Below are 17,494 nucleotides of genomic sequence, written 5' to 3' on the forward strand. Positions count from 1 at the left end.
TGCAAAATTAAGGACAATTGTGCACCTTTTAAAATATACGATGCAAAGTGACGTCGACTTTGCAGTAGCGCCAACTTCAAAGGATTTTGTAGTGGGTGGACAAAATTGACATAAACGATAGGTATATGTGTCTTCTCTGGATGCTAAAGTTAAAGCACTTTCGTGGAATCTCCTAAGGTGTGCTACATTTAGAACATCCAACAATACGAGTACACCCCTCATTTTATTATGTTGAGTAATAATATAAATATACGAAGACTTATATTATGCACCAGAAGAAAGTCTTCATGTATTTATTATATTAACATTACTGATTGTGTGTAATTTCTTTACAAAAATTTGCAGAAGAAATTAACTGTAAAGGTAATTTACAGTTACGAATTTTTTAAAACTTAAATTTACTTTGTGCACAATTATGGTAGTGAGGACTGAACAAGCAGTTTAAAGTGGGATCCGAACCACTATGTGCCTCAGCCGGGTATCACACTTCGAGTTACTTTTAAAGCAGGGGTGCCCATCCCCCCCCCCTCCAATGCCTATGACGCATTTTCCCGAAAGGTAGAACATCCCCCCCCCCCATGCTGCATTATTTACTCAAATTATTTCGGTCAGCCAAAATTTGCGGAACAATATAATACAGACATATTTAAGCAATATATGTTTACTTTAGGTATTGTTTACAATATAGACATTTACATGTATATTACTTTGACATTGATTGAAATAGCATTTTACATAAATGATAACTTTTAACGTTGCAAACTTATTGATATGCGTATATTAATTTCCTCATTTTGCACCACTTTTAAAGTTGTTAGTGTGCTGAACCTTTTTCTTAACAGTTTCTGATTGATTGAGTTTGTGTTTTAAGTCCACTTTATGCACAGTAAGGCTAATCGGGACTGGACCTACAGTTTAAAGTGGTTTCCGAACCACTATGTGCCTCTACCGGGTATCGAACACGGGACCCTTAACAGCTTGTCTGCTTCACTAACTTTGTATTAATGCGAACATCACGCCCCCTTCTTCCAAACCGATACTGAGGTGGTAGTTCATTTCATCCCCATCGCCGCAATCACCCACAGGCAGATAGAAAAACTATACATAATAACCATATCTAAAAATCAATAACTAGTCCATCAAACGAAACGATCTCCCCATTTTTGAGTGAAGATATATAGAATTGGTAGCTAAACTATAACATTTTTCCCCCCAAAAAATTTCCATGACGCGGGCTCGTCATGAATCTCCCCTGTGGGCACCAGTAATTGTAACTGAATTACTGGTTAAAATGTATAACTGTAACGCAGTTATATTTTGAACAAAGTAGCTTTAACTCGGTTACTGTAACTCCGAACACTGCATCACTAAATAGAGAAAACTTGAAGTGAGATGAAATTTTAATTACATGCGTCTTCTTTATATACATTTATCACAGTTAAGAGTTTTCGATTTCACATGAATCGTTTTAACAAACACTGCTAGAGAGAACGTCTAGTGCAAGACACAATTACTTCAGTCACGATGCATCCTTCAGATGATGAGCCTTGTGATGATGATGAGTATGGATGTGGACACGAGCGTGCTAGAGAGTTCTTGTGTGTTGGGGGTTCCCCTGTTCACTTTCGCGTCACTGTAGCACGTGGTCCCTTCCTGGGAGACGAAGAACTTCACTTGGTCTGGGTAACGACACTGCTCTTCTGAAATACAAGTAGAAATCCGTTTCAGACAGAGTTGCCATATGAAATTCTGAAATTCAAGTAGAAATCCGTTAGGCAGTGTTGCCATATGAAGGGAAATTTCCCTTTTGCAGGGAATTTTAAGCCAAAAAGGAAAGAAACTGCAGATCATATTAGGAGAACGTTGCTATCAGAAATCAAGCAGCGATTTGTTGAAACACTCATCTATCCATTTCTAGACTATTCTGACGTAGTGTACTCTGGTAGAATAAGTAAAATAATAAACTCACGAGAGCCTTTCTACCTACTTTCTCGATTTCGAACCCTAAGCGCATCACACACCTTTGTCACCCGTTTGCGAGACAACTCTCTGCTGACCATCCCCTCCCACGAGACAACGTTTTACGGAAATTTCTTCATGGTCACTGCTACCAGAGCGTGGAACGACCTCCCTAATGACATAAGAAACTCTTCTTCTCTCGGCCAATTCAAATCAAAATTAAGAAATCATCTTCTAGAGTCAAGTTACCAGTACTGAAAACAGGGAAATACAATAAAATGAAATCCTTCTTGTAAACTTGTAGGACCAACACCCACTGACTTTTCTGTAATTTAAGTATTTTTGTTGGTTTTTGAGTTGCTGTTTTAAGTCCACTTTATGCACAGTAAGGCTAATCGGGACTGGACCTACAGTTTAAAGTGGGATCCGAACAACTTGTGCCTCCTCCGGGTATCGAACCCGGGACCCTTTGATTACAAGGCAATGACGTTATTTTTGTTGGGTGTGTTTGTTATACGTGTACTTTTTTTACTTTCCTTACAGTGTATCTGTGTTTTTCTTTCCTATGGTGTTTTATTTTTAAATTTTTTATTTAAAAAAGATAAAGTGTACCCCTGTGCTTAGCACCACGCCATGAAGGCGTATAGAGGGTGTGGGGGTAACGCCCCACACTTTCTTGATCCGGTCGTGAGTGGGGGTGATGTGATCAGCATCACGCCCCTGACCGCCTTTATCCCCCAGGTACCCATGTCGTTCGACGCTGGGTGGGCGCCGAGGTCGCTTCCAACGTTAGAAAAGTTCCCGGATGAACCGGCCGGGGATCGAACCCGGGACCTTTAGCATGGTTGTCAGTACTGAGCCATGTATTTCGCAAATTGTTAACTACAGTAGGGGATATTCAATTTGTAAAATATGAAGTAGAGATGGTTAAGTGGAAGAAAAGGCTTGTGCCTTATCTTCTACATCCAAAAGAAGAAATACATTAATAAATAAATACAACTTTGCAAGTACCAAATTCAAAAATGCCAAAACATGTGAATGCGATACAAATGTTACATCCCAAGAGGTGAATATATTTTACCTTTCGTAAATAATAAGAATATCCTGAACATTTACCGTAGGTTATTACTGCATACATATTTACCTTATATGTAAAAATTATTAAATCTAGCAAGCCGTCGTATTTGGCTAATATGTTGATCCCTCGCACGAGAGTGCACAACCACCACACAAGAACCAATTTCAAATTTTATCTCCCATACTGCAATACACAGGCCTCTCAGTCCTCGTTAAATATATCTAAAATACTCGTAGAATACTGTACTTTCAAAATGAAGTAAATAATTTTATTTGAGCAGAGCAGAGATTGATGTTTGGATCCCACTTTAAACTGTAAGTCCAGTCCCAATTAGCCTTACTGTGCATAACGTGGACTTAAAACACCAAAATCAAAAATCAAATAAGAGATTGGTGTTCAAACACTATGACGTAACTTGTATTTATTTTACTTTTTTTGTGTTTGTCTCTACACCATTTTTGTTTTCATGATTTTATCCATATACAGTAAAACCCTGTTAATTCGGACCCCGATAAGTGCGGATTTTCTTTGTATACTTTATTTTTTAGATTTCCCCATTTTTCTTTCCACTTTTATTCAGAACTGACCCTGTTACTCTAAACTTTTTACGAGGTTTAATATAGTGGTCCTATGTGGAACAGGAACACCAGGAAATTTCGTTGCAAAACATCGTCGCACTTCTCCACAATTCCTCTTCCCGAAGTAACACTCGACAAGATAAATCCTTTGTTGTAATGTTTTTTGGTGCCATATTAAGCCACAATCTTCAACACACGGACACGACACAACACAACTTCCGAGGGAAGATTATACTGGCGTCAGTCTGCAACGTCAACAGAAAGGGAAAGAGAGCGAAGGCAGGGAGAGCGAATAAAACAGACTGTAGCGTGCGACTGTCGCGGACCCCGTTCACCGGGAAAGACAAGCGATGATGCCGGGCCGCTTGCCGCCGAGTCTCTTAGCGAATGTCAGGGAATGCTCTGTATTTTTAAACTGAACGTCTGCGTATTATTGAAATCACAGAACTGAGTTTTTTCCTAATATCCATGGTTAAGAATTTGGTAGTTATTCTATGTCTTATAATTCGATTGAATCGTTTTTGTTACTTTTTGAAGTGTTGTGCTAATTATTTTGCCTGTGGAAGTAACGAAGACAAGTAACAGGTCGAGCCAAGACAGGTTACTCTCCCTAGAAGAGAAATAGAGCAAGGCATGCTTTATACGTAACTCAGTTCTGCGTAATTCTGTTTTATACGTAAATTACTGTATAAACCTTATTTGTACGTAATGCATTTATACTAATTTTCATAAAATACAGTTGATTTCTTCGGAATAAAGCTACAAGAATGTCACAGAAGAATACATTTCTTGTACTTACAAACACAAAATGCGGGTTCGAATCCCGGCCTGGGTATGGATGTTTGTGAATGTCGATTCATCAATTTTATCACATCATCACTCATCCCCATCATCCCAATTAGGCATGAGTGGCACAAAAGTGATGTAAAATAAAGTAATCAATCAATCAATCAAATACGAAACAGGATAGGTGGGCATGGCGATATCTAGAGTTGCCAGAAAACAAACAAAAATGTCTAATTTCTTTAAACCCGTGTCTAGTTCAAAATGTGTCTTTCTCTTGAAAGTTTCCTTTACCTATGTAGGCCTACTGAATCATTTCTTGAGTTGCGTTTGAACATGAAAAATTTGAGAATTTTCTTAGTGACAATAATAATATGTGAGATTCCATATTAACATTAAAAGTGAAAAGATGCTTAAGTTCAGTATGAAAAATTCTAGCTCACAAAAACTATAGTAGTACTTATTTCAGTATCAAAATGTTCACTAATAGTGACAAATGTAATGCATTTAAGAATCAAACTTTTAGATTCGTTAATTTATCACTTTATGACAGAAATAACCTGTATTATATTTATCTTGTTCCTCATAATAGATACTATTACAGTATTTTAATAATGATATGACATGGTATTTAAATCTAATTTATACACGTATTATTTTCTCTTCACCTTGACAAACGTATAACTCAGGTTCAACTGTATTCCTGAAATTAAACCTTGATTGGTTTATTTTGGTGTGCATGTAGGTAGGTGTGCAGTGTGCACATCTAAGACTTGTGTCAGAATCCCGCCAATTCGTTTGGTAAGCCCCCCCCTCAAAGTTTCTCGCGAAACAAAGACCGATGTTACGGTTCCCTTGTGACGGTAGGTGAGCGTTCGATCTCCCGCCAGATCCACACCACTTTCCTCGGTCGTGCAAAACGTTCCGATAAAAGTTGAAGAATCGTGGTAAACATCAATTTACACGTGGTTTCTTGCAGCTATCAGAATTATTCCATTTATAACACACATCACAGTTTTGTGGGATAAAAGTTTGGAAGATGTGCGCGTTATACATGCGCAAATATTGTCCATTCTATTTTTTTAAAGCCTAAAACAGAAAAATGTTGGATTTTCACGGTATTTTTAGTTTATCAAGCACAAAATGTGTTGAATTTCGCGGTAAGGTCACATTTTATTTTGCGATTTCAAATGCATGAAAAACGTGTTCACAAGATGTCACTACACATACATAAACACTTTTTTCTATAACAAAATTTATCGATGTTATCACGTCTGCAGAAAATCAAGGTCATTAATTATGCTGCATTAATATTGTAACCGCATATCAGAAATGTATACAATGATACGGGGTAGGTGGCAGAACAGCCTCAGATTTAATCTCGCCCACGCAGATTAACAAATGAATTTGAATTTCAAAATAATGACACCGAAACTTTCGGTTTGTGACCCAACTAGTTACCTGTGCAGGATCTTCTGTTTTCGCTGGCGGCGACAGAAAAGTAGAAAGGATTGCAGTCCGATGGCGTGCTTTTGTCCTGGCAGGGCCTGTATTCCTCGAAGACCACCTCGTCGACCCCTCTGATCAGCTGGCAGGATGTGGGGGCCCACGTGGAGTTGAAGGGCTGCTCGATCACCCTTGAGAAACAGACGACGAAGTCTCCGTACCCCATTCCGGCAAACTGGGAAGAGATGGGAAATAAAGGGACATTAGGATTAATGCAGCAACTCTATAAAAGTCGATTTGGTCGAAACTGGACTTTTCTGGTTTGATTCACATTCAAATTATCTAATTCTTTTCTAAGTATTGTTACTGTTTTTCTTCTGAGCATTATTATTGTTTTTTCTCTGAGCATTGTGATGTTTTTTTATGAGCATTGAGTCTTTTGTTATTTGCAACATGACTGCCGTATACTACAGGGTGAGGCTACAGGTAAAAATATCCGCACCAAATAATGTTAGGGGAAACATAACTGAGAAAACGCACATCTTAAATGATGTGCCACATGACCCCCTTCCCATTTGAATATCCGGTGGTAATTCCAAATTGGCGGCTTTCCAGATGGTTGCCATGATGCATACTGGTGTGCCCCATCCCCATCCACATTACCCATATCAAAAGTTTCATCGTCCTCCATAAAGCCGTTTTCAAATTAAAAGGATGATGCTGGACTTTTTCCTCAGCTTGTATTGTATCGATATCGTTCGAGGAGCTGGCCATAATCGGAAAAACTTGAAAACAGTTCATGAGGGATTTTTTTTTTACTTGTCAGATATAAATGAAACTTAACGGCAAAAATAAATAGAATAACAGTTAATGTACATCTGTTTATTTGAACCACAGTTTTTAAATAGTTCGTATTAATTGTAACAATAGGGCCTGTCCATGGTGCTGGACGCTACATTTGCATGTGTGTATGTCTCGTTTTTTTTGTATATTATCAGTACCCATATTGAAAGTTGTCCTTATTGTAATATGGTTGAATAGAGGGTAAAATATGCAACATTTTGGAATATTAGAATTTAAAATTTGAGCAAATATACAACGTAAAACAGATCATTTTATTTTAGTGCCGGATGCTACACAGAGAATTCTGTTTTTTCTTACTTTTAAACTTTGAGCAGTTTTTCTGTGAATCTTTTTATGCAAGAAACATAATTGCTGTACAGAAATATGAACATAGTGGTATACAAGTTCTTCAACCTGTTTTTGTGCTTTAAAGCATTTCTGTTTTTTATATATTGTCACTTATATGTCGGTGCCGGAATAACATAAAAGTGCCGGACGCTACATTGTGCAATACCTTTATTAATTCAAACGTTACTAAATGTGTGTACACATATATGCATAGACTACAGTGTAAAATAAAAATATACAAGCTATACTTGAGAAATAGAAAAACAAATAATTAATTTTGGTTACATATTTTGCGTTAGATATACACTTAAACAGAAACCCGTGTTCTTGTGACATGTACATGTTAATTATTTTGGTGCCTCACTTTCTAATGTTTTAGGCTACTGAAAATTCAAACATTCAGGCAAGTCTTCAAAAAAATACTGTCCTCTAATTTCAGTGGGTGTTTGAATTATCATATGTTTAGAAACAATGTCACTGTCATATGTTCTAGGAAACACAAAGTAGATATTTCTTCCACTTTTTTTCCTCAGAAATTCTACTTTCACATTCCCATTTGCAAGCACTTGTATAACATGGCCCATAAATACCTTGTCAGCATTTTTAAATTTATATTTTACAGCAACACACCATTTTGTAAATTTTCCACTTCAGAATGTGTACTAAGTTCTGGTGATGTATGTCTAACTGCTTCTATGGCTTTCCCCTGTGTGAGTGACCACTTATCCCCATTACTTATCTGATCATGTGTTTTCAGAAGGATAGTGCTGTTGGATAATGCTTCAATTACATGATAAGATTGTTTTACTGGTACTGTATAAATGTCCCTGTAACATTCATCTAACTGCACTTTATTGCCCGCAATAGTTTTTTTCAGTTACTAAAGTGGAAGAAATATTAGGGCAAACTTTTGATGCCAAAAGTGCAAATTTTTCTGCTGAGTTGACATCTACTTCACCCATACCACCCTTAACAGCATTCCACAATTGTCTTTTCATCAAACCACTACCCCATCTACAGGTTCTTTACCGGGGCTTGTTGCAAAAAAATACCATGAAAAATTGAGGGAAATTTTTTGTTTCAAAAGTGTTATATATATATATATATATATATATATATATATATATATATATTGAGAAAGTTAAATTTACTGTGATCCTGGTCCATCTGAAAAAAATATTATGTTTTCTACATCTGGCACAGATTTAATCACTTCTTCACATATGTAGCACAAGAACGTATAAATTGTCACTGACAATGCAGTAAGATGATGATTTGCTTCCACACCAGGTCACAACAATAAAAAGTGTGATCTGGGTTTGATTCCAATGTGCACTTTAAATCTCATTTTGATATTGTGCAGTATAGTTTTCAGAGAACTGTACCTGAACAACTAAACCATGGCCACTTTCTTTTTTAAAACGTTCAAATGCTTTGCTTTGTGTTCTCTTAATGAATACACGTCTCAGAAACTGTGGCATGTCATTTAGAAGTAGTGAAAGAAGTGTAATTTACCCAAAATTGCACAAATTGATACTTAGGCCTAAACAAATGATGTAATATAGCAATCTGAAATGAAAAACTGATTTACAAAGTCAATTCTGGCACCAGAGTAATTTAGCCTATGTCATATTTATATGAAATCACTTCCAAGTTTTGAGTGTATTATGTTAGGTTACTTAAGAGAGTTCATTTTATTTTGTGTAGGCCAAGATTTGTTAAATTTTAAAGTATTCATTAGGCCTACTGTTATATTTCAAAACTAGCTTACCCATGTTCAAATAAAGATCTAGCCCTACATAAGTAATGCAAGTGAAACGTTTTATATTTTTCATGGAAATAATTTTCAAACAATGTAGGCCTACCTAAATTAAAAAAAAACAATTCAATAGGACTACTTGAAACAGAAACATTGCAAAGTAGGCCTATCAATTTACAAAAAAGGTGCAGAAGCTTATTAGTTGTATTTGTAGCAAGGTGCCGGATGCTACGGGTTACATTTGTAGCATCCGGCACCTTTGGAATGTAGCATCCAGCACTACCAGAACTACCACAAGAAATAATTAGCAGACTACATCTAACTTCACCATGGACTTAACCATCATGAATCTGCTTTGCATACAAGAATTCATCATCATTGAAAAATTATGCTAAGAGTTGTTAAAACTTTAATAATTATTCGGTGCCGGATGCTACAGTAAGAACTTAAAAGATATAATTTGTTGTACTCACCTACTGAAACTTCAAATTCTTGGTATCTTCACTTATACATGCACAGTTGGGTTACAGGAAGCAATTACAGTAGTTGCACGCGTGGAGAACAAGAGACTAATGAAATAATGCAATGTTGCCAATTGCACAATTTTATTTTTTAATTTGTTATTCAAATCTACGAATTTTACATTACTTTGGGCATTTCCTCATAGAGTAAACCTATAAAAAGTTGTTATATTCTTAAAGATTAGACTTCCACCTTTAAAATGATATATGATATGTTATACTTTGCATTAGTTAAAAATAAGCTCACTGGGGACCACTTTCCATGGACAGGCCCAATAATAGCATCATTAAATAACATTTTCACAAACCATCTTCCAAATTTTGTCCACGGGGTCAGTATTGTCGTAACATCTATGCTATAGCATGGTATAGCTCGACCACAAGGAAACAAACCTTCCGTCAAAAGCGTTCGCGCATCTTCCCTGCCGATCGGTGCTCGGGCCAGTGTTGCCAGGTCATACCTGAAAAAATCGGGAGATTGTTCCTTGGTAATCCAGAAGATCTGCTACAAAATCCGATGATATAATAGTAGCGGATGAACGACGTTCTCGGTGGTGGCATAGGCGTGCGCACTGGGGGGCAAGGGGACGTCCACAGATTTTTTCCAGCGAGGGGGAAACAATGTATTTTTATCAGGCGGGTAAACGAGGCATATTACCCCGTAATAATGTTGCCCTCTCAGAAAACACCACTTGAGTTTGAAATTATCACGTTCCTACATCCCTATTATAATAATGGATGTAAATTACTGTGACTGAAATCAACTCATACGTCTGAAATAATAGGTACCTTTATGTCAACATTCATTTTCCACAATATTTCAAGTCGAATGGTAACAAAAAGAAATTAATTTGCCTTCTGCTGGTGTTCGGCGTACAGCTATCGTTAGGGGTGGGCACGCGTCCTGCACCATAATGAGAACCATAATGCAGTACGTATGTGAAATATATTTTGTGAATTAGACAGCATGTCTTCCTCAATAATTCAAGATAGCAACGCTTATGCTAGGGTGCCACCTATCTTCCCCATCTGCTAGAAATACACACACACACACACAACACCCAGACACACACACACACATATATACATACATGTATAAAATAATTTGCCCACGCTATGAAGTCAGTGTTCCTACCTAGTAAGGCAAGGACGTTTCACTGTGTTTGTGTCACTTCATCCATTTCATCAGTTTTTCATTCATCCATATTGTCGTACTTACCCGTTGAGGCACAAAAGCGACGTAAATAACTAAAATAGAAATATATTTTCGGGTGGGATAAAATACAACCATCTAAAAATAGTAATGTAGTAATAGTAACAAAATAATAATAATATCCTAGCACAATTGAGTATCATTTGGCATAATTTCACAGTTCAAACAGCACTTTTCATGGCTGAGTGGAGTTCCACTCTACATCTCCCCTCCATGTTCAAGTAAGATGCGCAGGAAACGTATTTTTGAGCAGGCCGTTGGAGGTTCCATAGCAATAGTTTATTAAGGAATTCTCCCGAGAAATCAATAGGTGTGGCAACACTGACGTTAGCTGCGTTGAAGGTTCCTTCCCCCTGTCCTTTCCCCCACCCGCCAGCGCTTTGAGGTTCTGCGCAGTTTCTTTTTCCTTGTGGTTCCACTATAGAATGAGTTGCCTGTGCACCACGAGGCTCCCAAGGTAGAGAGACGTGTGAGTTAAATACGCTTCACGAGGCCCCGGGCGTGAGTTAACGTGTTACAATATCTTGGCGATTAACGAATTCATACCCTGACGAAAGAACTAAGCCGAAAATGCATAATGAATACAATGTTAGAACTACTGTAACCAGCCCTGTGGCTAGATATTTTGGCGGTCTAGGCAGGTTTGTGGTTTCCGAATCAGCTGACAACATAGATGGCAGTGTAATCTGCAGGGATACCGATATTGTTAACAACGTAAGGCAGCTTGGCTTTTTTGATACATTGTGTGGAGTTGTTTGTCTTGAAGCCCCTGACTACATACTTGAAATTTCTCCAAGAACTATGTCTAGAATTTACATTGAAACAACAATTATTTTTCCGTGAAACTATCTCCGAATTACAGTGCAAAATATAAAGTTTTCAGGAGAAAAGGAAAATTTGATTCAAACTCACCTTAATTCTTACCCTTTTACTGAGGAAAAAGTAAAACGGGTGTATTCTGTAGTACGACGGCTGCCCAAGGTTGGTAAACCCTTCGAACCTGCTCTGGAAGGGGGTTCGCTTCGTTACGTTGCCGCAGTTAGGGTTGATTATCCTCCCTGGAACTTGGGGAAGAGACCTATTAGAATGATTTGTCGAGTAGGTTAGGTTAAATTAGTTACAAGACTTTCAATACGTATTTAAAAGTATGAAAGGGAAAATATCGGAGAGGAGAGGGTAAAAATTGTTGAATATATAATGAAATGACGTCATGACGTGTCATCGTAAGAAAGAAACGCTTGATAGAAGGCATATCGTGTGAAAGATGCGGCAGACAGGAAGGCACAGGTACAGAGTGAGAGATAAAGGTAAGATAAGAGAAAGAACCGAAACAGGGAAAGAGGAAGAGAAATATAGAAGCACGACAGAGATATATAGAGAGAGAAGGGGAAAAGAGAAGAAAATAAGTGATGGCGAGAAAGGACAAACTGAGAAACGAGATAGACAAAGACAGAGAGAGAGAGATAAAGAAGGAAAGGAAGAGAAACATGCAAGTGCGACAGAAAGGGAAAGAGGGTGGAAACAAAAGAAAAATAAAGATTCGAGGGAGATAAAGAGAATGAAAATGGGGGAGAGACAGAGAAGAAGAGAGTTAAACGAAGAAAGAAAGAGAAATATAAAAGGCGATGGGGAGGCAAGAGATGAGAAATATAGAAGTGAGACAGAGAAAAGGAAGGAAAAATAAGTATAGACGTTCAATAGAGAGAAAGAGAGAGAGAAAGACGGAACAAAAACTAATGAGAAAGAAAAATAAAGACGAGCATGAAACAGAAAACGTGAGGGAAACATAAATAAAGAAACGATCAAGAGGAGAAATTCTAAAACTAAGAACAGAAGATCGAAAACTAGAAAAGATGCATAAAGGAAGACGGAATAGGGTCACAGCGAGGTTATTGACGTAACCGTTATGCATTAGCAGCTTGGAAGCGAGTCATCACTCCCGAAGCATCCAATCCACAGCGAGTCACTGACGTCATCTCAATCCAACACCAATGGCTAATCCTATTGCTCACGATCAATGCTATATGCAGGCTCGCTCAGTCAGCTGGAGATGTTCAGAAAATAATCAGACTCTTTTTTTGTGTGCCAAAAAAGCGGGCGCGGGGAAGCAGGTGACAATATTTGCCCATTCCAAATGGGAGTTTTGTAACGGCCGTGGTAATGGATAAGGCAACACTGAAAATGTGACAACTGGTACAGAAATAGATTCAAGATGATTTTAGGCAGTGCAATCTCCATCATTACCTACTACCTTCATGTTTGTACTTACTGTCCAGGAGCCTTTTTGTGACATCCACCACCGCAGTCTGGATTCGATTCTCTTCAATTGAGTAGATGATGAGGTCTCTGTTTGGGTTCTCGACCAAGTTCTTGAAATCAAACGCCACTCCTTCAACGAGGTATACAAATTTCACATCTGAAAATGGATTAAAGGACAATACTTAGTTGCGCATTTCCACTCTCACTTCTACGGTATTTCTTCAGTAAGAATAGATGATAAATAGATGAAAAAGTGAGCAGGACTGGAACTTAAGACTCGGTTGGACCTGCACCAGGAGAGCTATTCTCAAATTTTGCTCTCCTCTTGAAAAACCTAATATTTCCGTCGAACTTATTGGGAGGCAAGGAATTTGGATCAAATGGCTTTAAAGGACAGTTTCAGACTTATGCACAATAAGTATGCGCAAAATATTAATCAGGAACTTTACTTTTCGTCAATTGGATCAATACATGTTCAATTATTTATCTATTTGACATTAAGTTCCTTGCAGGGCCGTTGTTTTTACACAAATTTTGTCGATCTTAACTACACATAAGGTAAATAATGAACACGTGCTGTTGTGTCTCTATTCTTTTACCATTTTTTTCCTATTCATGTAATAATAATACAATATTAATTCATTTATATTTTAATTTAATTTAATATATTTTTTCTATTATTATTATTATTATTATTATTGAGACTCTTGGTCGGACTCCATCGTCCGAAATATATTTCTAGATTCGTGCCTGCTCTTATTTATATTTTTTGCTAGTTCTTTGAAGGATTCGTGCAATAACACGGTCAGTCGTCATGTTTGCGCGATAAATTAGTTTAGCAACAGCAGGCCGCTCAGTGGCGGGAAATGTACGAGGATAAATCTTGTAGTCTTATTCTTATGTACCTCGATACTTACCTGGATTCTCCTTCCTGATGATAGCAGTTTGTTGCTCCGCGTTCAGTAGCGTCTCCCCAACAATGTTGACGTCAGCGACAAGCAGCAACACGACAATGCCGCTTCCACCAGCAGTGGAGTCCACGCGCTCCTTGTACTGTCGCTCGTCAAAGAATGCCTTCAGGGTGTCAAGGACTGCGGGCAAGTTGAGTTTTGTCGGCCCTGGAAACCACAAGACACTAGAATCACATTCAACTAAATTGTTACTTCTTTGTTTGATTTAATTTCATACTTGGTGTTAGTTCATATGAATAAAAAAGCATGAAAGAACGAAATTCTTTGTAAATTATGCTCACAAGCCAGCGCAAAATATAAAGGAAACTATGGTATGATACAATGATTATAATCAAGAGATCACAGATTCTCTTCCGGGTAGGGTTACATTTCGTCATTTCCTATTTTCGCGGTGAACATAAGTATTGCAAAGCTTTTTGCTTTCCAAAATATGTACAACTTATCATACTTATACCTTAGCTGCATCCAGAATTAGGCAACTCTTGATTCGAAATTCCTGACAACTTTCACGAATAAGCGGAGCTCCTGCTGCTTCTTCTTTTATTGGCTCACACCGCCTTCTAGCGATTTCTAGCCAAAGTTGTCTAGTACTGTTTTATTGTCTTTCATATTGCTATTAACTTTTCTCAAGAAAGTAATGTGTTCCCCTGTGCTTTGTAGAGTTAGGTCCTTACACTTTCTTGATCACGGCCGAAGGTGGGGGTGATCAGCGCCCCTGACCGCCTGTACCCCCAGAGTTTCCTCCAGGAAACGACGCTGGGGGGGCACCGGAGCCGCTTGAAAAGGTGGAAAAATGCCGGTTCTCCCCCGCCGGGGATCGAACCCGGTTGCTCGCATGGTAATCAGACGCCCTAACGACTGAGCTACAGCGGCACAACTTTTCTCAAGATATTTTTATTTATTATTATTATATTCTCCATTGTCACTTTTCAGAATTATAGATTTTTCTGTTCCTATGATATATTGATATTTTGTGTTTTAATTTGGTATCGTTTATTCTGCATATCGTCTGCAGCATAATTTTAGAAACAGTTGAATTCCTTACCAAGTGGGAGCTTGTCAATATAGTTAAGAAAGATTCGCTTTGCTTTCAATGACTGGATAACATTGCATTCAGTACATTCGTTACTCAAATACATTCCAACTGTTGGGTGTTCTGGAAGTACCCATAATTACATACTTGATCCAAATTATCATTAAGTGCATCCATACCTCTGAACAATTTTATCAGAGTTAAGCACCATATTTCATAGTGATGCAGTGAATGCAGTAGTCGACATTACCAAAAAATATCTCAACTATTTGTTCATACGTCTTTGACCAAGAATTGCGTACGTTCAAAACGTTGTTCTCTCTGGATGACACTGCAGAAACATATGGCCTGTCGCCTTGTAAGCAAAGGGTGCTGGGTTGGATATATTTTTTACCGAAATTGTGTGTAGTGAAGCCTCATGATGTTAATCTGGGACTCCACATGTATGAATCCGGACCTGCAGATATCATGTGAACCTATTGGAACCTCTAGGAATTTCAGTTCGAAATAATTAACAATCCAGTAGGAATTTCATAGCTTTAGCATTGACCTATTCACCTTTTTATTTACTTACAATTAATAAACCGGCCGAATGTGAGATTCTGTACTGATTCCGCCCAGCTGCTGGCCTCTTCTACCACCCAGGAGCCATCGTCGCCATTTATGACGGCAAAGGAACTTCCGAACTGCGATATGTCCACCTCTGTTGACAAGTCCCTGAGAAAAAGGCAAGACATGTTTACTTACCCATGAATAGCGTTGTGGCTGCTGTTGTTTTTGAGTATTTGCAACTATTATAAGCAAGGCTGATAGATAGTGGGTTTTTGGGGGCGGTAGGTTCAAGGGCGGACGTAGGCTGTGCTTTGAGGGTTATGCTATTAAGATTCTCTCTATTATACTCTTTTTCGTTCTTCTTTCCTATCTTTTCCATGTATCTTGTTCAACCTTTCTTTCTTTTCTGTCTTTCTATATTCGTTTCTTTCTCTGTTCTCCCCTCCCTCTGTGTTTCCTTGTCCTTCTCTCTTCCTCAAACTGTATCCCTAGTTTTCTCTCCATTTCCCTCTCCCTTTCTTTCTCTCTCTCTCTCTCTCTCTGTGCATGATTCGTTGTCTTTCAATTTTGTTTCACCTCTTTCTATCTTTAGTACTTTTCTCAATTTTTAATCCCTTTCTTTCTTCCTCCGCTCCCCTATATCGTGCTTTCTACTTCCCTCTGTCTCTCTCTCTCTCTCTCTCTCTCTCTCTCTCTCTATCTATTATTATTATTATTATTATTATTATTATTGTTGTTGTGCGTGATTCTAAGTCTACTATAAATAATTCTGGATAGTTCACATGTGGGACATTTGAGTGCGCAGGTTGGAGGGGTTGGAACTATTTGGCGGTGGCGACGCCCTGCTGATATCGTGACAGCCTGGTTTGTTTTACAACCATACGCGTCGTAACATTAATAGTTATTCTTCAAAATGAGCAACTACAAACACAACTCAATAAAACGGTTAATCATGAAATCTGATTACAAACATACTATTCAGTACATAGTGATATTTCATATTTTGCTTATTTATTTTGCTCATTATGTGTTTTAATCTAGCACGCCAGCATTCCAGATTGTGTGTGTGTGAGCCACTCTCATTTAATGATTCATTATTTAAAGAAAATCACATGTACAGTAGTAGTTATGAATGAAAACAGGAATTTTAAAGTGAGACACCCTGTACATATCAGGACTTTAAAACACTTATGTGCAAACTTACGTGACTAAGTTGATGGCTTCCGTAGGGCTCCAACTTCCGTCTACGACAACAAAGAGCTCAACTTTCGGAGGGTAGCGACGAGCAACGTAGATGCATTCGTAACGATTCAGGTTGTAGGCTGCAGAAGAATCAGGAACGTGGAAGAAATTTTAAAATAGGATCGTTTGTTGCAAAGCGACACAGAAATAAAGAATTTATACCTTCCGTATAAAAGTACACGAGTGGTCCAAAAGTATGGAGACACCTGAGTAAAAGTTGAATTTAAAATATTGAAGTTGAATTCAAGATGGCGGGTTTGAAGATGGCGCCCGTCATCGTCATACGCCCCACAACATTTCCCCCACCCCTATTACAAGCCTACTGTGTTTTCCTTGCGGAAAAGTATGTCATTAAACTTTTATTCGGGTGTTTACATACTTTTGGACAACCCTGTAAATAAAAATTAAGTGCTAGGGACCCAATATACTTTCTCGGAGAAACTGAATAATTGCTGTATTGCTTATTCAGCAAAATTGCAGTGTTTCAACTTCAAGAATTGAAATTTGTTCTAGAACTTCTCTAAAGTATTTTATATTTCATGTCCTTAGATTTATACGAGGGGTGTACAAAAAGTAAGTTCCCGTAGGCTGTTACCCATCAGAGGCCCATAATGCAACTGAAGTAACAGAATGTGATTTTGAACACTCAAAATGTAAGAAGTTATTCCAATAAGATTACCTTTATTTTAGAGAGATGCAGTATATTACAAAACTTTCTTGTGATAAAATTTATTATAATACAAGGACCTGACTTTAGAAGAAAAATAAGTTTTATCTCCAAAAGTATCCGCAGCAAGAGCGCAATCTTAATCACGAAAATATAATACGCATCAGACAATATGTAGGTATTGTTTTGAACCTCGCGTTCCAGCGTTGCCTACATGGGGGCTCGACGAAGTTCACATTTCG

The 17,494-nt window shown here is 37.9% G+C and overlaps 1 protein-coding gene across 2 annotated transcripts in view; it reads right to left on the reverse strand.

Annotated features, from left to right (window-relative positions):
- Positions 1-725: 725 nt before the first annotated feature.
- LOC145981676 (uncharacterized) overlaps positions 726-17,494 on the reverse strand; it is a 47,424-nt gene continuing 30,655 nt past the window's right edge. The window contains exons 10-16 of one of the 2 annotated variants that reach the window (XM_083115059.1): positions 16,548-16,665; positions 15,366-15,508; positions 13,705-13,905; positions 12,798-12,944; positions 11,441-11,592; positions 5,860-6,079; positions 726-1,700 (exon numbers count right to left, since the gene is read on the reverse strand). In XM_083115059.1, coding sequence (XP_082971185.1) covers positions 1,534-1,700; positions 5,860-6,079; positions 11,441-11,592; positions 12,798-12,944; positions 13,705-13,905; positions 15,366-15,508; positions 16,548-16,665 — 1,148 coding nt within the window. In that variant the 3' untranslated portion in view covers positions 726-1,533. Of the gene's footprint in view, positions 1,701-5,859; positions 6,080-9,638; positions 9,777-11,440; positions 11,593-12,797; positions 12,945-13,704; positions 13,906-15,365; positions 15,509-16,547; positions 16,666-17,494 lie in introns of those variants that run through there. The other variant, XM_083115060.1, reaches the window with a different exon arrangement.

This window comes from Lepisma saccharinum, chromosome 30, assembly GCF_977018435.1.
Source record: "Lepisma saccharinum chromosome 30, izLepSacc3.1, whole genome shotgun sequence".
NCBI lineage: Eukaryota > Metazoa > Arthropoda > Insecta > Zygentoma > Lepismatidae > Lepisma > Lepisma saccharinum.